Below are 27,562 nucleotides of genomic sequence, written 5' to 3' on the forward strand. Positions count from 1 at the left end.
GGTCCTGCACAGTGAGTGACCTTACATATGCAGGTAAAATCGGATTTTCTCCAGCCATTGTTAAAAAAACAAGGTAAACAAACTTCATAGCTAGCGTTAGTGAAGCGGTCAGTGGAATCTTTCTGCCTCCAGCTATGCCCCGCCCACAGAAAAAATGTCACAATGTTTACTAACAGAAAAAGTGTCTATAAGACAAATGAAAAAAAAAAGAACATAGAAATACCAGGTTCCCATTATTTCTCTTTCTTTGCACTGAGCAATTTACTGACACAAATCTGTTTACATTTTCGCACGACAGGGCAGCTCACTTCTTCTGAACATGCAAAATGTACATTTATCATTTATTATTACATTTGTTTGCCTCTCTGTGCCACATTCTGTATTTTGATGCAGCTAAATTCTCAATAAAACTGTTTTCACTAAAATATTTTACTGTTTCTGTTGTCAGACAACGGCATGAATATGAAATAGTGACTGAAACGAGACCCATTAAGACTACATAACCAGCTCTCCCTTCCAAGATGTTAATCTGCACAAAAATCCTGATTTATAATCGTGCCGTCGTCTGATAAAGTCAAATAGGCTACACATAAGATAAAGACAATAGCTGTGCTGTGTTTTCGGCTATACTTGCATGTAAAATTAGAGAAGTAACATATCTGTGTTTTAACTGAAAGCATAGCTCCTTTCAGCCGCTCGCTGAACAGAGCGCAGAGAGAGAGAGGTGTGTGCACGCTGGGAAAGAGAGACCTTGCGCTCATGCAGCAGTCAGCTTCAGATGCAAGCAGGATACACAAGAAGCACATTCAACTCGGACATGCAGACGGTTGTCGTGGTAATAAACACCGTAAACAGCAACCGTTCGCGTGTCTGTGCTTAATGCGCATCTCCTATATGAAAAGAATTTTAGGGGGCCCTTGGCTTTTGGGGGCCCAAGGCAGTCGCCTATCTTTGCCTAATGGGTAAGTCTGCTCCTGCATATTTATAGAAACCCTGGTAATGTCAGGATATTCAAGGTTTACAGGGCTTTTTGAAATATTTGTAGTGAACATACATTTTTCTAGCTATAATAACAAGTCTAAAATATTTCATCAGCTAGTTGCTCTTTGTGAGTGCAGTGTCTATAAAATGATATTTAAAAATCTTTGTCTGATAATCACAAACAACTGGAAAAGTCATTGGAATTCATTAGTCAAAATGTGTGGGAATCCTAATGGGCTCCTGTTAATGTGTGCAGTTTAATATTCTCTTCCATTACGGCAAAAGGCACAAAGTAGCATTCAGAAGATGTTCACTGTGCATGCCATTTTCATGCAAGCTATAATAAGGAATTCACATATCCATGCTGTTTAGGAAATTCAAGTTTTCCTTGACTGTAAAACATGCAAATATGTAAATGAAGGAATGAATGTGTTTTTTGCATCCTCCATCCATACCTTCATTGTCTTTCATTGTAAAGTTAGGGTTGGCAGGAACTCCTCCGGGAAAAGAGAAGGAAAATCCCTTTCCATTGGCAAAGTCATCTTTATCCACAGCCGTGATTGTCTGAATGACCTGCCATCAACAGAACAAAATAAGAGACATGAGAAACACTTTCTTTTCACAGTGAACTTTCTTAGATTTGATTTAGCTTTTGGATCTCTCTGTTGTTAAGATGCCTGGATTGTACAGTATATATGGATTTCACCAGTTTACCATGTGGAATACCCAAATCCTAAATAACTGTCTAATTCAGCAGGGTTCAAAAGGTCAGAACATAGTTTTGCTTGATTCTTTCTGTTCCCCCTCCTCTCCTCCAGAGAAATCTCAGCTGGCATCTCAGCAGCTTTAGGATGCTGTGTGCTTTGTGCGTCAAAACCAGCTGGTTCGTTGGTCTGAGTTGTCTTGGAAACCCGGCAAGCATTTGATTCCTTGAGTGTTGTCCATTATGAGTTGCACATCCCTGTGCTCTACTCCCTGCAAAGAGCAATACCTTCCAACTGAAGAGGTTCAGACCGAAGGAGATCTTAATTGGATTGCCTTTCACTTGTGTGAAACCAGAAATTATAAAATGCCATTTGTTAAAATGAATGCTTGTAAATTACTGGAAATGTTTCGTGAATAATTTTGTTTTTATATCAATATCGGTTTCATTTTACAATTTATTATTGATTTATTTATTTATAGGATAATTATAGAAAAACACTCAGTCTGCCATTAGTCTGAAAACAGATAGTCCTGCACTAAACCTCACACTATTGGTTGAGGATAATAAACTATATAACATAACATAATGTAACACAATACAATACAATATAATTAGGAGTGACCCCAAATAGTCAAAGATTAAATGCTTCGAAAGGATAAGCCTTATTCGACTACCAATCTAATAGTCGAATATTCGCAGAGGTGTTACGAAAGGAGGATCATGCCATTTTGGCTATATAGGGTGCTCAATGTCTGATTTCACATATAACTACCGGATTTTTTTGATCAGGTAGGGTACAAAATTTCAAAAAAATTCAGCCGGTTCTAATTAGATTTTTGGATGCTGTAAACATAGGTGCTGAAAAACTTGAGATATTATCTATTCACTATCATACTGGCGAATCAGATCTGACAAACGTATATTTGTGTTTGTGCTCTGGAGAGAATCAAAAGGATTATTTTTGTCCAGTGCAGGCTCGCGAATCCTCTCAATATAACAAAACTTCATGAGATCGTACGATGAAGTAAAACGAGGGACAGCTTCACATATTTAAGTGATCGCGTGGAGTTTATGTGGCTGTAGGCTATGCTTCAAAGTCTGAAAAATTAGCAGGATAATTGTTAATTTCCTCCGTGAAAATCTCTATACAGTTAAGAGTAAACATGCACATGGGCTTCATCGAATACTTCTTGCATCTGTTGATTTCACCTTATGTGTGAATTATTTGGATTTATTTAGTGCAAATCTTCAGTTTCATCAGCTCTGATAAGTAATAAACAACATGATATGCGGCCGGCCAATGTTTACTATCTATTAATCAAAACATAAAACATTATTTACCCTGTTTGTATCTGCGAGGCGTCCGTTACACAATTTCTCTGTGTGTTAACATCAGTATTTATGACTGACGAATGTCTGACTAACGTTACTTGACTCTTGGTAATGTATTTTGCCCCCGCCCCCAAACATATGAACAATCGGCAAGATTCAACAATTCTGATTCGACTATATCCTTAGTCGAGGACACCCCTAAATATAATAATATAATATAATACAATACAATACAATGCTTAAAGCTGAGTTTCAGTCTTCAGTGTCACATGATCCTTCAGAAATTATTCTAATATTATGATTTGCTGCTTAAGAAACATTTATTAATATTATCATAATATTACATAATGTTGAAATTATTATAAATGATTTTAATTTTACTTTTTATTCATTATTTTATGTATTTATTTATTTATATATATATATGTATGTATCTATCTTAAATTTCACTTGATCCTTCAGAAATCATTTTAATGTTGGTTTGTTGCAGTTATTATTAGTGCTCAATAATTAATAATGGTTTTAAAATGTCTTTACTGTCAGTCTTGTATATACACATATATACTGTACATAGACACCAGCTGAACTCTGAACCAGCTGAATCTTCCACCAACGCACTCAGCAACAACAAATGATGTGATTCTAAGGGCGGGACCATCTGTTTTTCCAACCAATAGCAGGCAGGGAAGGAGTTTGCAACACCTGTTTGAAAATGGTCTTTATTTTTAAGTCAATTTGATGATTCTAGTGGTGCAGAAAGTACACATTCCACTTAAAATACATGAAAAGTGCACAGAAGCACTTTAATGTGCTACTCCCGTAATGTACTGTGGATAATTTCTGGAATTGGATGTACTGTTTTATGTTGCGAACACCGGGGATATTAAAATAGGCTTGACCTCATCTGTCCTTCATTTTCTCTCGCTCTCATCCCTCTCTTTCTTTGGGCTGCTGGTGAAAAACAGCATTTCAAAATTAAATGGAAAAGTGTGGGTAGGAAAATAGGAGTGTGCTTTAGTGAGTCAGAGCTGTCACGCTTTGTTGATCAGATTTTTATTCTCATTGAGAGATGATTAGCATTCATATAACCCCCTTCCATTTTTCTGTTTCAGCCCCTCTAAATATTCACGCTTTTTTCTCCACACCATTCATGGCAGGGAACTGTCGCGGTTTGTAAGGGAATTTTCTGTGCAATATGTAAATCCATATTGATCAAACCCATATTATAATCTTTCAGATGACCAACTTAACATTTGTTAATACAGTAACTGCTTGCATTTTTAATCACACAAATACATATTTATGCATTACATGCATATTAAGTATGCTTATTACTAAGTAAAAAGCAGTCTGTTTCATTACTTTAGTTGTTAGGTTCATTTTAAGGAGACTCGTCTCCCTCGCGTTCACTGACAGGGAATGAAAGCAAGACAGAGAAACAGTTCGACTGTCTTGGGACTTGCCTGTCCTGCTCTGGTGCTTTCACAGATGATGATCTCGTCTTCTGTGTTGATCATTGGAGGATTGTCGTTCACATCCAGGACCTGCACTGTAACAGGCACGTGGCTCTGAAGACTGGGATTGTCTGAAAACAAAAGAAAACATGGGAGCACGTGGAAAAACATCAGCTTATCTGAAAAAAAAAAAAAAAAATATATATATATATATATATATATATATATATATATATATATATCTGAGCTACAAGGAAAGTTCTTCAGGAACATCAAGCAGCTTTTGTGAACAGAAGATAATGGTAATGGAGATTCATCTATGCATTAAAACATTAATAAACCCATCATCTCTTCGATCCATCCCTTTATTCATACATTAAACCCATCTGTGGTGCATTTAAAGTGCTTAAGCAACAAAAATCACTTGGAAATACCACATGAGAAGCATGATTTCTCATAGTTCTTAAGATATTAGATGGTTCAAACTTTTTTCACATTGTTTCATTGATTCTGAATGAAAATCCGCAGAAAACTAAATCAAACTAACCATATGGTTCCATGTGGACTGGGCCATTAAGGAACTGGAATGTAGTTTAGCTGAATATCAAATTACATAAAAAAACAGATAAACAAATAACATGGAAATAACCAATTAATTTCTGATCAGCAAACAGAGGTTATGCAAATTTCTATCAAGTCTGTCTCAAAAGAACACACATCTGAACTGCAATTTCTTGGCGAAAAGTACATTTGCATGCACTCCTTGATCCCTGGGTGGGATCCGGCTAATTTTGTTTACAAATTGGCTAAATCATCTAATAGCAATTCTCAGTGAGTCGCACCCATACTGATTAAATTAATTTGAATCAAAACACTATAAATGCAAAAACGCAGAAATTAACAAGACATTATAATGCTCATAAATAAAAAAAAAACAGGTCCACAACAAGGATAAAAAAAATATTCAGTGCAATTACACATTGAGTAATTAACAAGATAAACTACATTCAGTTAGCATCTTTTGAACTTACTTTGCATCTTTTAGACTCACATATCAGTTTTTTATTAACTATGATATTCCAAAAAGAAAAAAAAAGAAAAAAGACAGACATCCAAACAGGGGTAGGTGGGGTTTTTCTATAGATCTTCCATGAACTCAAAGCTCATTTCTCAAAAGTATTTGCTTCTGAAGAAACCACAACAATGTGCGATTTCAAAAGCGTGATCTCAGGAAAACTTAAAAAAAAAAAAAAAAAGTATTATAAAAGAAAAAAGAAAAGTGCTCAGCAGTGACCACCCACTCCTCCATAAAGCACTGTGAACAATGTAATCAAGTCAATTTATTTGCACTGTCAAACTAGGAGTGACAACAGAATTCTACAGCTAAATTGAAAATTCAGGAAGTGACAACTATGTTTACAAAAATTCTATACAGTGTATAGTGAAATGAACAACTAGCTGTTAATGCATATCATAGTTGTGTCTCTCTTCTGTATGTGCGGCATGCAAGGTATGTCTTGACTCATTAGTGTTGCCAAAAAAAAAAAAAAAATGCAAATAACATTCAAAATGGTTTATCTTGGAAATAACCAAAATATCACAATCTGCCATTGCCTACTTTATTAACTCCATAACTTAATGTTAGCTTTATTTTAATAAATTATGAGTTTTATGAGATTATAATAAGAGGACATGGCAACACTTCAAGAGTTCACTCTGCAAAATTGTCTTCAAAACAAACAAAACATGATGGCTCTGTTGATGGTGGTTTAGTTAATTTTATTTTATTTTTTAACACTTTTCTTTAAGAAATTGTGAACCAAAACAAGTTGTCTCTCACTGTTGTGCTCTATTGTGATGTGAGCTTAGCATATAGGCTGTCTTAAAATCTGACAAAAAAGCCAGATCTATCAGTTTTATAATACAGAACTTCCATGCACCACAACTAGACATAGCTAATAAAATAACATGATATATGTCAATGGCAGAGTTACTGTTAAATGCAATAAATGAGCATATAATTGCTGAGATGCCTTATAAGCATCCAGGCCAAGTGATTTCCTCTCCCTCGTCATCTTCACTAACGAGCACTCTAACATGAATTCACACCCACATTTCTGAGACTGAAGCCTTTAATGGCAAAGCCATCGCCATGGCAACAAACACACCATTAGTTAAAAAAAAAAAAAAAAACTACCCCCTTCAATGTATCTTTGATTGCATACAACAAAGTTAAACACAAACACATCAAAACAACATCAGAAATGTGATATAGTGTTCTGTCATTTTGCTTATTTACCTTTAGGGTTGTTTGTTTTTTGTTTACACAGATGAATATTGTATTGCATGTTCATAGCTCAGATTTGATTGTGATTCTCAGAAATGTTCAATATCATATTCAAAAGACAAATGAGACAAGAAGTAAGAGTATAGTGCTGTATATCTTAGATAATGTGGTTATAAAATATACCTTGAAAGGACAGCAAACTAAAGCATCTGCCAAATGCATGTATGAACTGGATGAGAAATATCGATGAACACCAATCTGAGCACAGTCTGAGACAGTTAAGATCTCTTCTGAGGCTCTCGAGGAGGTTAATGTATATCTCTGAGCAGCAGACTCATGCAAAGTCTCCATTTGAACTCATTGCTGACTAGGGAAAACAAGTGAGGTTAAAGAGATGTGTGATTTTTCATTCACATGCTGGATAAATGTGGAATATGATTATCTTATAGAAGACTGAATGTGTGTCATTGGTGCTGGGTGTAAGGGTAATTACTAAAATCTGCAGAAGAGTCACATGACTCCATTTACATTACCGCCTGTGATTTTTACCATCTGGGAGATTATATACTCCCAATCTTTCCCTGTTTTTGTTCTTTTGCATGAGTGGGTTTGATAAAGGGGTATTTCACTCAAAAATTTCAATTCTGTTGTCATATCCTCACCCTCATTTTATTCCAAAACTGTATTACCTGCTTCTGCGTAACACAAAAGGCGACTCTGCAGACTTCACTGATTGCTATTTTCCATTCAATTAGAAAGCATCAAAAAAGGCATAAAAGCAGCATATCAGAATAAAGTTGTGAGCTATATTGCACATCTTCTGAAATCATATGATGAGCTTTGTATGAGGAATACACAGTAAAGTAATAAAATCCCCCACAGTGACCAATTTAATCCCCTAAAAGCTCATCTTTAATAATTAATATTACATATTTAAAAAATCGTTTCATTTCATTTCACCCATTCTAGTAGGGAAATACACACAAGATCAAGACAGGCTAAATTTTTACACTGCAACACAAAAAGTCTTCTTCTAGTCACTAATTTAATTGCTTAAAAACACCTTTAATAATCAAATTACATATTTAAACATTTTTCTAGTGATATTTTATTTCAGAGGGAAAATACATACAATGACCTATGCAGTCTTTTATTATTATTATTATTTTTTTTTAATAAAACAAAAACGTTAATGTTAATTATGGATTCAATATTATTACCAAGTATATATGCCATCAGTTCTGGAAACATTTCTCTAATTTTAGAGGTTTTGTAAAATGGCTTCAATACAACCGTGACACATTAATATGCAAATTGGTACCCACCTCCACCCTACTGCCATAGTGTGTGTAGTAAAAGCTACACAATGGCAAGTGCCAATATTAGATTAATTCAACCAATTATGTTTGAACCAGAAACTGATTGATGATGAAGAAGAGGAAGAGCAAATTAAACAGGGTCGTCTACTAGTCCACCTATAAGAATAGTCATGTATTTATGTATCGCACTACAATGTTAGACATGTAATGGTAATTGATATCATTAACCTTTGGCTTGACTTCAAAAACCTAATAATGTGTTGCTAATGTTACACAAACCATGTTCCCATTCACTAATGATATGAAAAGCCCCGTCCCACAAGTTGACAGGATTGATTACATGCTTGTGGTGTTGGAAACGGGTATCAAACTGCTTTTTTGAAACTGTCATGTTAAGGAGCAAATGTTGACTGATGAATTTACACATGGAATTTCTTTAAGCGTATTAAGAACACCAGCTAGACATGTTAACAACATGAAAAATTAATTTTGACCACAGAAGAGGCTTTCAATCTTCACATCTAGCATGTTTAAAAGAGTGCCAATGTCCAGTCAGTGAATTAATCATTCATCTAAGTCGGATCTTTCAATGAACCTGGTTAAAAAAACTAGATCTGAAAGATTCAATCATAAATCAGACTGATCTGGTTCAATGATCTGGATACAAAAATTAATAGTTCACTGGAGGGGAAAATTATGAGTGAACAACATCTAAAACTACATTCAGACTGTATAGCTGCATCTAGTACACAAGCCATTTAGATGACTTTAATGATATTTTACAGTACTTCTGGACTTCCCCCCAACAACCAGCAGTCTGCATTTTTCTCTTTCCACAGAAGAAAGCAAGTCACATGGGTTTGGAACACAATGAGGGGTTAGCAAATAAACACAATTTTCCTTTCTGAGCTAACTATTCCTTATGTGCTTAGAGGTGCGATCTTTGACTATAAACAGAACTGCAGTTCGTTTCTCGTGAGTACACAAGGTGTTTATTGCCGAGACTGTCTTGGCAAACTAATTTGCGAGTTATTAAAGCTCAACCAGCATGGTTTCTGGTACCCACCTTCCTCTGTTGCCATGACAGTGATGTTGTGCCAGGGCGTATCCTCGCGGTCCAGGAGCTGAGTAGTTCTAATGACTCCGCTGATGGATTCGATATCGAAATACACCTCTTTGTCTTCTCTCCGCTCGATGAAATACCTAAATATAGAAGAGAGAGCATGAATACTGCATGAGCCTTTCCGTTTTTCACCCCTCTACATCATGGCTGTGGCATTAAGAGCAAAGACAGCTGGGATGGGCATGATTATCCAAAAGCTTGTATTGCTATACATGACAGGGTCATGAAGCCCGGCCAACTTCATGTGTGGCGAGACTTACGACTTTACAAGCTCAGCCTAAAGGGACATATTTTTTAATTTTATATCAACTCTTTTTAATTATATTGACCAAAAGCTTATACCACAGTATGAGTAATTGTACATAAATAAATATAGTTCATAATACTGAATTTTACTTTATTTTTTAACAGAATTGGTCCAAAGTCAGAGTTGAAAACGTCTTGAAAATATTTGTATTTTTCCAAAAAAAGTAAATTGTATAATATCCAAGGTACACATTTCTAGTAACTGTGCAATTAATTCTCATATTATATTTTCAGAAAGCTTTGGAATAGTTATCCTCTCCCCAAATTTGTCACATTGAGCTTTTGGCCTGTCGGATGTGAGCACTTTGATTGCAATATTTAAGGGAAAACAATAACAATATTTAACAATATTTCAAGTGTAATTTATGAGATTTGTTGTTTTTTTAATTCATTTTTTCTTTGTAAAAGGCAAACAAGTTGATCATACTTATTTCACAGTTAAAGGTGCCATAGAATAAGGTAAGGGCAAAAATTCTCCAGAAACGGTTTTACATGTCCATTTACAACCCTTGGATTTGTCCCTAGAATGAAATGGTCTGTTATTACCTTATTTGGAAGGGTCATGAATAATAATGTTGAGCTCTGCTCTGATTGGCTGTTTCACAGTGCGGCTCATTTCAGTAGCTCACACAGCAAGAAGGAAACACAGCGAAAATATATATTTCAATCCTTTCTCGCGTTGGGTAATTATACTGTACATAAAATGCGGGCATCAGGGAGCCTCTATTAATATGTGGGGCATTGAAACTGCTTTCGAATGCACGATTGCTTTTTAGTTTCACTTTGGAGATTCGCGATCGCACGTACTCTGTTTATACTATGGAGCAGCAGTACTTACCACACATTTTACAAGGTCAGATGCTTGTCAGTGGTGCTCAGGATCTGTAAATCATTCGCCATCATCCTCAGTCATCTCTCCTTACTCTGTTTATGTGGTAAGTGAAATCTTGTGTACTGCAATGTAACAGGCTACCGCTAGCAAGAAGCTAACCATGTCCCTTTAGTGACTCGTGTTATTTTATTAGAACGTCTTATTTGCTTTCCATGCCTTTCTGAATACAGATACCAGCCCATCCCTGCACAGCCTGGAACATACTATTTATTTCCATGATCTGCCATTTTCGCTGTTGTCCTCGCTTGTTTCTTCACAATACCTGCAGAACTTCTGATGATTCGGCTGTGCAGGTTCAGCTGGCAGCTGATCTAAAACATGGGCGGGTATATGCAAATGTTGGGGGCGTACATATTAGTGATCCCAACTGTAACGTCACAGTCTGTGTTATGTTCTGATTCGCCTATTTTTCTGTGGTCTTTTGCATACACAAAATTTAAGCCCCATTCACACCAAGAACGATAACTATAAATATAACTATACAGATAACGATATTAGCGAACTATATCGTCTGTTTATTCTGCGCGCACACGCGTCTGCCACTTTAAATTCTCAAGCTTGTTATAGCAGGATGGATTCTGATTGGCTATCAATGTTTGTATCGTTCATTGGCTGGAAAAAAATCGTTCTGAAAGTGATTCCAACGATATCGTTTCTCTGTGCCTTTATCGTTGGACTCTGCTAACTTTTAATATTGAGAATGCTTTTTAGAACTATATCTTTATCGTTATCTTTATAGTTATCGTGCTTGGTGTGAACGGGCCTTTACATAAGAAGGAGGAAACAATCATGTTTGAGACTCACGGTATGTCATTTCCATGTACAGAACTGTTATTATTCAACTATGCCAAGGTAAATACAGTTTTCCATTCTATGGCACCTTTAAAGATTCATTAGTTTGAATATACATTGAACCAAAAACTATTATTACATCTGATAATTCAGTATAGTTCATTTTTGACAAAACATCCCATGTTTCAGTAGTGATAGCACATTTTCGGTAGTGACAGTAATGCTTTGGTAGTGACTGCATCATATTACAGAATTTTAACTTGCATACTAAAACACTACTAAAACATACTAAAATAAAAAAATGGCATAACTGTACTAAAATTTTGTTTATTTCCCCCAAATATGAGAATGATGTGTTCCCTTTTGTCACTACCGAAACAATGATGACATGTTTCGGTAGTGACAATTTTATGGAATAACCCCCCCCCAAATGTTTCAGTAGTGACAATTTTAGATACTTCTGAACCTTAGCTAGCACAGCTCTGAACAGTGGTACACATATAAAAACTAAATGCTATGGAATTACTCCCAAAAAAGTGTGCTTAATTGCAGAAAAAAGGTGTTCGGTAGTGACGTTCCTTAAAGTTAAACACAGATTTTTCAGACTTTTGAACACATTTACCTCAAAATGATGAAACCTATCTACTCACACCTTGTAGCTATGAGGGGACACATGAATATTTCCTGATCATAAATTTAGGGGTGTAGTTAAAGTCAGTCTCAGCCAATGGACTAAAACATACACGGTTTCGTAGTGATATGGAAATGCGGGACACTTTTTTTTTTACATAAAGTTTCATAATTTACAAAGAAAATTTAAAGGGGTCACATGATGCGATTTCAAGTTTCCCTTTCTCTTTGGAGTGTTACAAGGTGTTTGTGCATAGATAAGACCCCTGAAGTTACAAAGAGTAAAGTCTCAAAACCAAAGAGATATTCTTTATAAAAGTTAAGACTCAATCACACCCCCCTGAAACGGCTCATTTAAACATGCCCCCACGTTTCTACGTCACGGTGGGAGATTTGCAAAACACCGCCCAAATGTATACGCAATGAAAGAAGGCGGGACTTTTATTCTTGCTGTATTATTGTTGCTGCCATGTAGTGGAGATGCTGTGTTTCGTTGTGAAAGCGAAACTACTTTGTTTGGCCTTCCAAAAGAGGACACAACTAGAAATCAGTGGATAAGTTGCATTTACAACACTGTTCCAGAACAGTTCAACCCAAATATTAGAGTGTGTGCTTCGCATTTTACGGATGACTATTTCCTGAACCTGGGAGTAGCCTGCCAGCTATGCTCAAATAATGTTTCTATAAAGTGGGGCAATTACAACTTTGCAAGGACAGTCTGGCGCTTCTGACTCACAGACTGTAAGTATGTTTTCATATTTAAAGAATTTGGCACTGACTATTCAAATGCGAGTTTTGAGCAGTGTATTATTTATTATGCAATTAACAAAAGCAAAAAAGGCCTCCAACACTAGCTTGCTCTATTCTTTTTCTATTCTATCTGTTTTCTTTACTATTTTTTCTTTTTAAAAAAAACAAGAAAACATTGCTACGTGTATTGCAATTCTATTGAACTTTCATTGTCCTCATTTGTAAGTCGCTTTGGATAAAAGCGTCTTCTAAATAACTAAATGTAAATGTAAATTTACAATAATATTCCAGGTGAAATGACAGTGAATCACAACTTTAGATAACAGATCTGACACGATTCTAGAAAGAAAGAAAGAAACACCACAGGAGAAAAGTGCAAGGAGGAAAACTGCAGTAGAGAAGCATTAGTTGGACATAATTAACAAATCCTCAAGTGACATGCTTGGTAGAGACGCTGAAAAAAAGGACTGTCAGATTTCCTTTCCAAGTATGAATGTGAAATTAAACCACATTTGCATTTCCTAAAGAAATACCAGAGTGTGCATGGCAGCCAAAATTAGTGTTAACATTTTATGTAACCATAAGATTTGAATTTTGGTTCTTGATAGTTAGTTGTGGTTCTGCTGTTTTGGTTTTGTGTCACAGGGATCAATGTTTACTGGTCAGCATGGCTGGGTTAGCTAGAAGATGCCAATAATAATAATAATAGTAATAATAATAAATTAAAATATTTTAATACGCCATCCATCTACTTGCTGAAAAAGGCATATGTGCGTAAGTACTCCACAAATGATTTCTGTTTTTAGTAGCTTTCATCATGTTAACTAGGGGGAAATACAGGAAACTCAAAAATCTTCTCAGCAAAACACAAAAGCTCATCCTGAAATCCTGTTAATGCAACAACAGGGTGTCTATTGTGAAGAATATGCCTTTAAAAACAATTTCCCTGCAATGTCTCAGGAGACAAATGCTTTACATGAAATATGATAATGATCAGATGCATCATTATAACAGTTAGGAACGAAACTAAGGATATAACAGTGACCTTGCTTATTTTTCCATAACGCTAATGCTGATTTTCAAACTTCTATGCCATTTATTTTATGCTAATGGAGATGCTGCAGTATGAATTCTTCTATGGAAATGAAATGCTGTTTTTTTTTTGTTTTTTTTTTAATGGGAAGTGCATATTAAAATCGGGGGAACAGAAATGAAATAAATGGACTGAAAAAAAAAAAAGTTTAAATGTGTTATCCTTCAACATAAGACTAAAAAAAGAGGCCAGGGATTATTTATGAGACTTTTCTCTTGTTTTCTCCTATGCATTTTATTTATTTATTTATAGCAGTGATAAATTCTGATGTAAAAAAAACATTCGTGTGAAACTGAGGATCTCACTCACTCAAATCAACCAATGAGATTCACAGAATTTGCACAACGCAAGAGTTACGACCTCTCCGTCACGCATGGACTGTGAAGGTTCATTCAAAGATGGCTTGAAAACACACGTCCTCAAACCACCAGTACAGAGAGATGCTAATAAACCATACAGGTCATATCTCATTACCACTAGAAAATGTGCACTGTCCTTGACTGCATAAGACATGAGAGAGAAATAACAATGAATACTGTACACTTTATGCCTTTTACTGCTAGTGAAAGGAACATACTGACATTTTATTTTTGCTTGCATGTCATCCAAATGTTATTTTCTCCATGTTCTGCAGACTACGATGTGCACAACATTGCCTTTCTTAGTAAGAATCCTCATTTTCTTGTGTTTACTAAACTTTCATTTATATATAATATGATTCTTTTAGACTTTTCACACTTAACATACATTATCTTGATGTTATATTTCACACTTCATATATTATTTCCAGTCAGTAATTAATTCTAAGCAGTTTGATTTACATATTTCTCACTGTCCGTTTCTAAACCCAGGGTTAATGCATATTGCATATTTGCATAATTATATACATTTAAAACATTGATCTACATTTGAATAATCACCTTTGTGCCATTTCCAGAGTGCTTTTTCAATAGATTTTTCTATCTAATTCTATCTTCTCAATTTTCAATATGATAAATATATAAAATATGTATAAATAGAAAAAGTTTTTTACAACTTTTTTCTAATTTTTATTTTGCATATAGGCTTAAATAAATAAGTAACACCAGTTATGCTGTGTTTTCCAGGTGTGATGAAACAGGAATTGTAGTTATTCTGAATCCATCTTTGGCAGGCAGCATGATATCAGCACTAAAGCAATGATGTTTTTATGAGCTGGCCTGCTCACACCTCTCTTTCATTAGAGTGTGTGGAGGTAATTGAGCCTTTGGCAGCAGTGTTTCACTACCCTGCTAACATGGGGTGCCTTAACTACTCTAATTAACAATATCCTCCATAGAGAGAGCAAGAGAGAGAGAGAGTCAAAGCAGTAAAAGATTCTTGTATGTCATATCAACTCAATGTCATCCTATTAAATTCGACCTTTACAGAGAGATGTGAGAAATGGGAGGGCACGGGGGAGAGGGAGACAAAAAATGTCAGATTATTTTGCTATAGCATTGCATTTGCGCATACACACAACAATTTAATAAACTCCTATACAAACAGTAGTGATTTGCTAGTGCAAATTCAAGCAAATTGTGTTTTGTGGGTTTATTGCAGGTGACTTATGAATTGCACAAATAGCCACGCATGCTAACAGGTTAGACATACTTGTTTTTGTAATATTCAAATTAGTAAGCATATTCACCTTAATAATACAATTAATAATAATATCTCATCATATATGTATATAATAATTGCACAAAGTTATTTAACATTAGCATTTGGCTTTAAATAAAACATTTTACAAAATAGTATACATATTACGAATAGCAATTTAAATAATTAAAGCTAAATATGCAGATAAGTAGAGAGTTAATAAAGTAAAATAAAATAAATGATCAACTTCAATCATATATACCTAGCAATGGGTCCCAATAATAATGGATCTAATAATAGTAAACAACAATAACAACAACAATAATAATAATAATAATAATTATTATTATTATTAAAGTGTTATTTTAACCCTTCATCATGTCTTCTCACCTGACAGGGCTGTTTTTGCTGTCTGGGTCTCTCGCTGTGACGGCTCCTACTTCAGTTCCGACCCTGGCGTTCTCGTACACCTCCATAATGTAATAATCCATTGAGAAAACGGGCGGCTCATCCACATCTCCGACTGTGATCTTGAGCGTGGCGTCGTCTTTGAACGAGCCCAGATACGAGAAGCGTGGATCCAGGTGTGTGTTCTCTGCAGAGATGTGAAGACTGTACTGCTTCTTCTTCTCATAGTTCAGTGGCTAAAAAGAGAAAACAGGAAAATGAACTACATTACAAATCAAGGTTATTATCTTTAACAAAAACTAAAACCATAAAAAACTTAAATGACAAAAAATAAAACATTAATTGAAATTGTAGCAAAAAAAAAAATAACTATAACTAAATAAACTAAAAGTAAAAAAAAAAAATAAATAAAAAATATATAAATATATATATATATATATATATATATATAAAGACATTTTTAAATACTAACAATTTAACTACAATTGAAATAAAAACAGCAAATCTAAAAATAAAATACAATTCAAAATATTAACAAAAACTGAGAAAAACTATAGTATAACACTGATACTAAAATAACACTGCAATATACATAATTTGATCACAAATCATGGTTATTACTGTTAACTAAAACCATTAAAAAATGAATAAATAAACATTAAACTATTAAAAATAAACAATAAATGTATTAATTAAAAAAAAAAAAAAAATTAACTGAAATAAAATAAAATCTAACAAAGTGTTTATTTCAGCTAGTTTCAAGGCAACATTTCTCATTTTCATTTAGTTTATATTGTATTACTAAATTAACTACAACTAAATATACTAAACTTAAAACTATATAGACATTTAAAACAAACAAACGTTAACCTAAAATTACAAAAATATTTTAAATAAAAATAAGCATTAACTTGAAATGAAACTATGAACTATTAACTATGAAATTAATTTTAGCAAAGCAAAGGATTAGGCCATTTTATATAAAAATATTATTAATTATATATTATTATTTTATATTAAAATAAATAAAATAATAAAATAAAATATAATATAATATAATATAATACAAAACATTTTTATTTAATAATAAAAAAATAAATAAAAACAAACTTGCCCCATTAAGACTTGCACTCTATTCATTTACTAACTGATTGTTTAAAAAACAAACAAACAAAAAAACCTAGCACTAGCTTCTCTATTCTTTTTGTATTCTATCTATTTGTTTTCATTTTATTTATTATACAATTAACAAAAAGCAAAAAATGGGGCCTCTATAAACACTAGCTTGCTCTATTCTGTTTTCATTTTATTTATTATATAATTAAAAAAAAAAAAAAAACTTTCTACTTGTACTAAGTTAGGCTAACTGAGACTTGTTATAGCACTTGCGTATCATTGCTCTTTTGTTGATTCTGATTGCTTCCATTGTGCTCATTTGTAAGTTACTTTGGATAAAAGCGTCTGCTAAATAACTAAATGTAAATGTATTTCGTTTAAGTTGTAGTACTAAAACTAAAACTTAAAACTACAAAAAAAATGTAAATAAAAAATTAAAAATAATAATTAATTAAATAAAATGAAACATAAAATCTAAAAATAAAACTAATTTAAATTATTAAATAGTTTAAAATAACACTGTTTCAAAAATGCATAATACATATACTTTGCTTTCAGTCAGTCAGTTTTAGCTACTTTCTTGGTGGCTTCTAGTGGTTTCAAGTACTTCAAAAAGTTACGAGCTGAGATTATATTGAGGTCAGTCTTTTTTGCTTCCGGAGCGCAGAAGTTAAATCGCTCTCTAGATGGGGTCACGTCTGTAAACACCATGAAACCTGCACGACCTTCACCGCCGTCTCGCCGGACAGATCTAGCAGGCATTTATTTACAAGATTGGCTTTTGGAAAACTCAGTATTCACTGAATTCACAGCTTTCCTGACCCCCGGGACTGAGTGGGGAATTGAAGAAGCTCAGAATACAGAAAAGAGACCATTAATGAGCATCTGAGCCCCGAAGAGCGCCAGACGTCTGCTTGACCCAGTCTGCCTGGACAGATTATATATATCCGTCAGTGATATCAGTGTGAGCATCTTCAGATATTACTCTATTTTGACAACATCTTGACTTGGATAATTATGCCATCCTGTTTTGTGCTTTTGTTGATGGTCTGCAAGAAACACTCGAGTGAAAAGTGTGAAAAACTGAAAACATTTTACAATCCAGAGGTTATTCAGAGTTTTGAACTTGTTAATGAGGCTTTGTGCATAACTGCAGCTTTTTTCACCTTTACTTTTGTATTTTTGCTGTTTGTTTGTCATCTCCAGAGGATGCATAAAGTGTTAAAGTCTTCTGAGATATTCACTGCAGTAATAATATAAGCAATATTTTCTACTCCCCAGATACGGCTCATGTCCTCTTCCAGTTCAAGTCTGGGATTTTTTGGTCCATTTTAATCACACACCCAGTGAAAGTCTGATCACTTAGAAAAGTAATAGCCCACCTCTCCTCAATAAACCACAACATTTGAGACATTGTTCATATCTGCAGCATCAGCACAATAATAAATGACAAGTTAAGACCTAAAGTTTAATAGTTGGGTATTTCTACTACTGGAACATTTATTTCCCAGGGGACAGTTTTTAAAAAACTAACAGATTTTAGATTTATTAACAGATAACACTTTTTTTCTTCGTTTTTTTTAAATTAATTTTTTTATATGAAGGTCACAGAAATGGATTGAAAACTTTAAGAAATTTTAAATATGTATGTAAATGCTGACTATGAAATTCAGTTTAGCAAAGCAAAGGAGTAGGCCATTTTATATAAAATCAAATCACATCACAAGCAAGCATCACAAGAAATATCACAACTGTTTTCAACATTGATAATAATCATAAATGTTTCTTAAGCAGGAAATCAGAAATCTGCAAATTTGAATGATTTCTGAAGGATCATGTGACACTGAAGACTGGAGTAATGATGCTGCAAATTCAGCTTTGCATCAGAGGAATAAATTACATTTTAAAATATATTCAAATGGAAAACAGTTATCTTAAGTTGTAATATAATTATACAATTTTAACTTTATTTTTTATAAAGGCCTTATTGAGCATACTGTAAGTGTATATTTAAAATGTCCACCACTGAATGCTATTAAACTTTTTTTTTTTTTTTTTTACATCATTTCAATTGTAAATTGATGTTGCAGAAATGTTACTATGATGTCAATTTTCATTGCTATCTTGACAGAAATGACATGATCTCCTGTGATGCATGTATACTCACTGTGTTTTTTTTGTTTTGTTTTGTTTTTTTAGATTTATCTTTGGCTTTTTTGCCTTTTTTATGATGGGACAGTTCTGACAGGAAGCAAAGTGGAAAGACAGAGGGGGTAGGATCCTCGAGCTGGGATTCGAACTCAAGACACCCATAGCGCACGGAGCTGTATATTGGCGTGCTGCCCACATGGCTATCAGCACTGGTATATTCACTGTTGAACACTGTTAAGTGATACAAACTGTTGACAGAATTGATTTTCTAAAAGTCCACAAGACCAAAAGTACCCATAGTTGAACCAGCGGCTTATTATTAAGGGTTCACGAAAGCCTCTAACCCTAGAACGAGCAATAATAGTAGTGATTTTTGCCTTGGCAAACACCAATAGAAATGACAGCGATACCTTTCTCAGTGTGATCACACCCTCTCTAGTGTCTTTGTCTGTGGAGATGGAGAACATTCCGGCCCCCTCGGGGTTCAGGATGCTGTATTTGATCTCTGCATTGATTCCGATGTCCTCATCGTTGGCTTTGATCTTCCCCACTGGTTTCCCCACCTGTGCCGACTCTGGGACAAACACCTGGTAATTCTCTGCAGACACACACAAAAGCTCGCATGGTGGTTTGTTCGATTGGCTGGATGGTATTTTTGAAGCATAGCTATCATGATGACTCTATCCAGCTGTGCCTCCGATCAAGCCACACTGAGCTACTCTAGGAGGATTTCAATATAACTGTCAGACCCCAAAAACAGCCACACCCACAGTTCCAAACCACCTGATTAAAAAAGTTGGATGCAATAGAGCGCAACAGTCATGGTCCACTTTTTGGCGACTATTGTTCCAAAGTATTTCTGGGATTTCAAAATATCTGAGACAAAAACTTTGATCTGAAGGAAAAGCAACTAAAAATCTGAAGAAACACACACACACACACACACACACACACACACACACACACACACAAATAACTGCTGCAAGTGATGCAATCGAATTAAAAAAAGAAAGAAAAAAGTGCAGCGTGTGTACATGTGACGTTTTATGTTATGTTATATATTCTATTATTTACTCCATATTTAATCTTATATATGTTTGATATTTATTTTTACATGATATATTTATTAAATATATAAAATAAAATAAATAGTTTATTAAAATATTTACTATAAACAAACAAACAAAATTCCAAATCGTTCCAAATCAATATAAACAAATAAAAATAAAGATAAAAAAATAAAACAATAAAAGTGCAAAGACAGACAGATAGATGATAGGTAGATACTGTAGATAGATAGATAGATAGATAGATAGATAGATAGATAGATAGATAGATAGATAGATAGATAGATAGATAGATAGATGGATAATATTTTAAAAATATTGCAGTATTAATGGGGATTGTATCTCTGTTTTCAAGTAACAGCAACTTCTGCGATTGGTGAATCTTCAGGATTATGGGTAGTGTAGCTATTCACAAAGAAATTGGTAAATAAACTAAGATTTAATGAAGTGGACTTGTGGCATCCATAGAAGCATATACTGTGCCATCGCTTAATCTTAGAGATCTGTCTTAAGGTTTCTACATTATTCTTAAAAATACATTTTTCTAGGGAGGAAATTACTGTGATTTTACTTCCAGAACCCTGCTGTGGTGCTCTGTTTCTGTGGATAAAAATAAGACCACAAAAACTCAAGACAGAAGTCTCATAATTGGATGCTTACACAATATAACATGTTGGTCCTGCCTCTATTCTCTTCATGTTAATTAATGGTGAAAAATTACACTGCAATGCACAATTTATATGATGAGTCATCTGATAGCGAGACTGCATCTAAAGTATGCAATGCATATTTCCATCTCTTCCATCTAATTATGTAGTATCCATAAGAAGCCCTTGAGAAAACGAACAGTTTTCTAATGAATGTCTGGAAAACGCGTGAAAACCTACTTTGAGAGAGAAGAAAAAGTGCATTACAACAGCATACTGTATGGTTCACCTTCAAACAGTAATGAGGGTTTTTGCAGCAGATAAAGAATTGGAGAAAAGCAAGGTCAAGCCATTTCGGTTCTTTTTTCGAAGATCTAAAGCATAATAATCAAGAAGTCCTTCAATCTCTCACAGATTTGCTTAAGATTCAGTCAGGATGGAGTGTTCAAACAAACAAACAAAAAAAAGACTGCACATAGGTAGCAATACAAATGCTGCCTCACTATATGTTGTTCACCAGGTCTTGGAGCAGAACCAACATCTGCTGATTTAGTTGCCACTCAGTTTTGTTTTCATACTGGTTTCACATCACTCACTCTGAGGGAACTTGGGTGGGTTGTCGTTGACGTCGGTTAGCGTGATGTTGATGGTGGTGGAGCCCGACAGCCCTCCCACCTGCCCCGCCATGTCTTTGGCTTGAATCACCACTGAGTAGTGTTCTCTCGCCTCTCGATCCATGTCTGCCAGCGCTGTTCTGATGATTCCTGCAAAACATACACATGCACACAAAACATACGGCACACATTATGTACATCATTTGCACTATAAAAGCAATAAGCCACAAGCAACCGCATTACAATGCTTTACCAATATAATGGATGAAACCAGTGTTTAAAAAACATTTCTTCTTCTTCTTCTTTTTCTTCTTATGTATATAATAATAATAATAATAGTTACTATTATTAAACATTCTTTTTTGCATCATGTTGTTATAAGAACAGCAATATGGTGCATTCTTGTTGTTGTTATTAATATTCCTTAATGATAATAATTACAACAGTTACTATCATTAAACAGTTTCTTGCATCATGTTGTTAAGAACCCCAATATGCATTATTGTTGTTGTTATTAATATTAATATGATTTAATAATAATAATAATTACTATTATTAAACAGTTTCTTGCATCATGCTGTTAAGAACATCAATATGATGCATGATTGTTGTTGTTATTAATATGATTTAATAATAATGATAATAATAATAATAATAATAACTATTATTAAACATTAATTTCTTGCATCATGTTGTTATAAGAACAGGAATATGATGCATTAATATTGTTATTATTTCTATAATAATAATAATAATAATAATAATAATAATAATAATGCTTTATATAATTATTAAATTGACTAGTGACTTTACATAACTGTTGCCTTTCCTTAAATACATGCTATAATTTTAAAAAGTTGATTGCAACATCACTTATGCCGAGTTCACACTGCACAATTTTCAAAGTCATCGGATCACCGTTGTTTTCAGACTGCACGACTATCTGGAGTAGCATTCAGTCGCTGCTGTGTTCACATTGCATGGTAGATCGGCGACAGGTTACACACTGCATGACTTTACAACAGGAAGAATCGCCGACAACTCTGTCTGCTCCGCAAACTACAGCCAAACACATGCGAGAAGTGATAAGGTACACAGACAATTTGCGGGCTATATATTTTTTTAATACTTCCAGTCTTGCTCGAGAACTCTGGTCTGACGCATGCTGGTTCTCGCGTTATTTCCTTATCACTTTTTGCGTTTGTTTTGTTGTCTTCCTATTGTGAAATCATGCAATGTGAAAGCCCCTGTTGCCTGATCCATCGTGCAATGTGAAAACAGCAGCGACTGAATGCTACCCCAGATAGTCACGCAGTGTGAAAACAATGGCGAGCCGATGAGTTTGAAAATCGTGCAGTGTGAACTCGGCATTAGGTGATCATCACACATTGTTCAATTTCTTATAATATATATATATATATATATATATATATATGTGACCCTGGACCACAAAACCAGTCATAAGTGTCAATTTTTCGAAATTGAAGCTGAAAGCTTTCCATTGATGTATGGTTTGTTAGGATCGGACAATATTTGGCCGAGATACAACTATTTGAAAATCTGGAATCTGAGGGTGCATCAAATTCTAAATACTGAGAAAATCACCTTTAAAGTTGTCTAAATTGAGTTCTTAGCTATGCATATTACTGATCAAAAATTACGTTTTGATATATTTATGGTAGAAAATTCACTAAATATCTTCATGGAACATGATCTTTACTTAATATCCTAATGATTTTGGCATAAAATAAAAATGGATCATTTTGACCCATACAATGTATTTTTGGCTATTGCTAAAAATATACCCCAGCGACGTAAGACGTAAGGTTTTGTGGTCCAGGGTCACACATGTATATAATATATATATATATATATATATATATATATATATATATATATATATATATATATATATATATATATACACAATATTAGTGCTGTCAATCGATTAAAAGATTTAATCGCGTTAATCACAGTCGTGGACTGTGATTAATGATGATTAATCACAAATTTAAAATACTAGTAAATACTAAATTAAAATACTGTAAATGTGTTGAAATGAAGATGCATGACAAACTAGTTTAAGGAAACAGATCCTTTCACACTTCCGCCAGGTATGAGACATAATCCTTATTATCCTTTTATCATTTTTTCAGCCATTATCAGCCTTTATACTGGTAATAAAACGCTTACCAAGCCACATCGCTTCAATCCCAGTATACATTTACCCAACTATTATCAAAAGTATTTCTAAATAAATACAACAAAACATTTTCTTGCGACCTTACGTGAAGTATTATGACAAAATGCATTATGAAGAAGAACTGGACCTGTTCTGCAGCTGCATTAGAGCTAATATTAGCATCATGCTTCATAAGACAGTTTATAAGATTAATAGTACACTTTTACTCAGAACTCTCTTCAAACCACCATCGAGTCTTTTTTGCGATCACATGTGGAATTTGGTCGTTTACTGTTGTTAAAATATGCTATTTATAGCCTTTTATATAGCTGCACAAATTAGCATTTCAGATGTACACATTCCACTCAAGAAAGTCACATACAAATATCCTATCGTAATCGTGTGCTTATTATCTTATATAATCTATAGTGGCTGTTGTCATGTTTATTTCTGCTGTGTAAAAGCCTTAATATGTAAAGTTATGCTCTGGCTGAAACTTACGTTGTTTGATGTTACAACCGTCTTAAGTTGCCAGGGATACATTCCAAGTATAAATACACATTAGTAAAAGGATCGAACCGCAAAAAAAACCCCGCAACCCATGGCTCTGTAATTTTTCCCGCGACTGTATTTTCAAAACAGCCCACTTGTGCCGCTACCCTGGCAACACTGGTTCTCTGTACCCTCATCACACAATGATAGATAACCTTCCGCGCTGCGATGACGGCAAGAAGTTGGGGTCAACTTTATCAAGCGATTAATTTTTTAGACTAATCGCATGCGTTAACGCGTTAACGTTGACATCCCTAATATATATATATATATATATATATATATATATATATATTGTGACGAGCGTCCCGATATCTCATCAGCGTTGCCCTGGAAACGGAGGCAGAACACCTGCACTTCCTCATCACCGGCTGATCAGTCCCAGCTGCAGCTTGTCAGCTGCTGGCCTTATAAGCCCAGCAGACCTCGCCACTGTTGAGTTCAACCTCCAAAAAGACTGCAGCTAACCACTCTCCCGGCAAGGACAGACCGAGCAGGAGCTCGCAGCTCTCCATGCCGCTGCCGCCCCACGTGTTCCGCTACCAGATGCCCGGGCACAGGCAACAAAGCTGCTCCCAAAAATGACCCCTCATGACGATGTGGAAGCATTCTTGCAGGTGTTCGAGAACACCGCGACCACGGAAGGGTTGCCTCAGGATGATTGGCTCACGCGGCTCGCACATCACTGGTTGCTGGACTGATCCCCCTCGGCCGCCCAGGTAGCGGAGCACGTGGTCATCGAGCGTCTCCTCCGGGCCCTTCCCCGCTTCCATCGACAGGCGGTCGGCATGCGAAACCCGACCACGATGCTCGAGCTCGTGGGGGCCATAGAGCTGGCAACGGGACACTGGGGAGAGAGCGCCACCGTTTCCCCGGAGGGTGGGCCAGGAGTGACGCACGCCGGAGGGCACCTCACGACACCAAAGCAGGCCGGCGGTCCCCTCCCCGCGGGATGAGCCCATGCCAACGGAGCTGCCAACACCTCCCACTCGAACCTGGCTGGCAGGCTGCGTCGTGCATCATTACCTTCTCGCTGGGGCCCCTGAAGCGGTGGTGAAGGTTAATGGGAAACCGTTCCGGGCCGTTCTGGATTCTGGCAGCACCGTCAGCCTGGTCCAGTCTCACGTCCTTGCCCCTCGCACTGAATACAAGTCATTCCTGCCGATCACCTGTGTCCATGGAGACACTCGGCACGTCCCAGCCCGCCGAGTGACCATCGCCGCTGCTTCAGGATCCTGGCCGGTGGAGGTAGGAGTAATGAAAGACCTCCCGGTTCCTGTGTTGATCGGCCGAGACTGGCCCGGGTTTGACCGCCTCCTAGCTGCTCTCACCTAGCCTGCCAGCCCGGGGCGCCAGAAACGGGCACCAACAAAGCGGCATCGTCCACGCCCCGTTCTTCTGGCCTCGGATAGCGGGAGAGATGGTGAGTCCCCCTCTCAAAATCCTAATCTTTTCTTTGATGTGTTCCAGCAGGTGACGGGAGGGGGCTCATTTGGCCGGGAACAACGGGAGGACGACCGGTTGAAGCATTGTTGGGCCCAGGTGCGGATCCTGGATGGAAAAGAAGTTCAGCCTGGGCCCCATCCTCTCCCGCATTTTGTGGTTCAGAACGGTCTGCTATACTGTGTCGCGCAGCGGAGGGGGGAGGAAAAATTACTGCTGGTGGTACCGCGGATGAAGACGGAGACCGTGTTGGAGTTGGCACACTCACACCCCATGGCGTGACATCTCGGGCCGGCCAACACGATCCAACGGGAATGGACGCCGAGGTGAAACTGTTCTGCCCCACCTGCCAAGTGACGTCACCCAGGAAGCCTCCCCCCAGCCCGCTGATACCGCTCCCCATCATTGAGGTGCCCTTTGAGCGCATCGGGATGGACCTCATGGGGCCGTTGCCTAAGTCTGCCCGGGGACATGAACACATCCTGGTGATCGTCGACTACGCCACCCAGTACCCAGAGGCGATTCCCCTGCGGAAGGCCACAGCAAAAGCCATCGCGCAGGAGCTCTTCCTGCTGTCCAGCCGAGTCGGCATCCCAGCAGAGATCCTGACCGATCAGGGAACCCCCTTCATGTCCCGGCTAATGGCTGACCTCTGCCGGCTGCTGAAGGTGAAGCAGTTGAGGACCACGGTCTACCACCCCCAAGCAGACGGGCTGGTGGAACGTTTTAACCAGACTCGGAAGCAGATGTTATGACGGGTAGTGGCTGAAGACAAGCGAGACTGGGACCTCATGATCCCCTACGTCCTCTTCGGCATCCGTGAGGTCCCCCAAGCCTCAACTGGCTTCACCCCATTCGAGCTCCTCTTTGGTCGGCAACCACGGGGCCTCCTGGATGTGGCGAAGGAAGCCTGCACTTCCTCATCACCGGCTGATCAGTCCCAGCTGCCTTATAAGCCCAGCAGACCTCGCCACTGTTGAGTTCAACCTCCAGAAAGACTGCAGCTAACCACTCTCTCTGATCTCTTTACACCTCCAGATTGCAGCATGTGACCAAGCAGCCACCATAGAGCACGAGCACAAGCACGGGCACCCTGCACAAAGACAGAGGAAGAGATCGACTGCACCAGCGCACCTCTACACCTGTTTGCTATTTTTCTCTTTTTGAGGCAATAAATCCACCCTCCGGGGCATTTATTGGAACGGTCCTTGTTGTGTGATTCTTCACCCCGTGACAATATACATATTTAAAAAAAAAAAAATTTTATATATAAAAATGTGTCTGCCAAATAACACACATGTGAATAAATTTCACACTGACACATCGATGGCTCATATCTACACTTCATTCTTGGCTTTGGCTTCAAAACAATCGTATGCAGCCGTGACTGTTTGCACGGCTTGTTAAAATAAAATAGGTAAGCGTAAGTGTCTGTAAAGTCTTTTCTGCACACCTTACACTAGCATTCAAATGAGAACAAAACATTGAAGTACTGGTGAACTGAACTGTCATCTGCAGCCATTCAATCACACACACCTCAACAATGACACACACATGCAGTTACACAACACACAGAGACACAAAAACATTCACAGAAGAGTCATCAAACGATAGCTCTGCACAATCCTGTCTCCTGACAGTTGAAATTTCAGTTAAATAGTATAATTGTTTACGAATAATGTTACCTCAGGATAACAAACTCATTTTTCACTTTTGTACATGAATAACATTGGAAAAAAAATCATAATAAAATTAATGACTTCAGATAAAGCAATAAAAAGCACTGCTTTCTGGCAAACATTTTAAAATGTTTCCCTGGCATTTTGGTGCAGGATGTGGAGGTCACACATATTGCTCTAGAGAACTGTGCTCACATTTTTTCACCCATCCAAAAATATGATTCACATTTGTTTTTACATTTAGAGTCAAATGAATTATTTGTATGTTTTGAGGAATTGCTTAAATGTCTTTTTGCTGCCCAGAAGCAACATTGTGCCACAGTGTAACAGATATGATGCTGCCATTACAGAGAATATTGCTATTGCTTTTAGTTAGAATTTTAATGCATTGTCCAAAATTTAGCTACACATCTTTTTG

General features: G+C 36.4%; 1 protein-coding gene across 5 annotated transcripts in view; it reads right to left on the minus strand.

Annotated features, from left to right (window-relative positions):
• The window catches only part of LOC131551374 (cadherin-18), a 225,939-nt gene that overhangs the window by 32,526 nt on the left and 165,851 nt on the right, over positions 1-27,562 (minus strand). For all 5 annotated transcript variants that reach the window (XM_058794302.1, XM_058794298.1, XM_058794300.1 and 2 more), the window contains 6 exons: positions 21,271-21,438; positions 19,371-19,558; positions 15,676-15,929; positions 9,146-9,282; positions 4,483-4,604; positions 1,437-1,554 (listed from right to left, as the gene is read on the minus strand). In XM_058794302.1, the coding sequence (XP_058650285.1) occupies positions 1,437-1,554; positions 4,483-4,604; positions 9,146-9,282; positions 15,676-15,929; positions 19,371-19,558; positions 21,271-21,438 (987 nt within the window). The remainder of the gene's footprint in view (positions 1-1,436; positions 1,555-4,482; positions 4,605-9,145; positions 9,283-15,675; positions 15,930-19,370; positions 19,559-21,270; positions 21,439-27,562) is intronic.

The sequence above is a fragment of the Onychostoma macrolepis genome, chromosome 12 (assembly GCF_012432095.1).
Source record: "Onychostoma macrolepis isolate SWU-2019 chromosome 12, ASM1243209v1, whole genome shotgun sequence".
Classification (NCBI taxonomy): domain Eukaryota; kingdom Metazoa; phylum Chordata; class Actinopteri; order Cypriniformes; family Cyprinidae; genus Onychostoma; species Onychostoma macrolepis.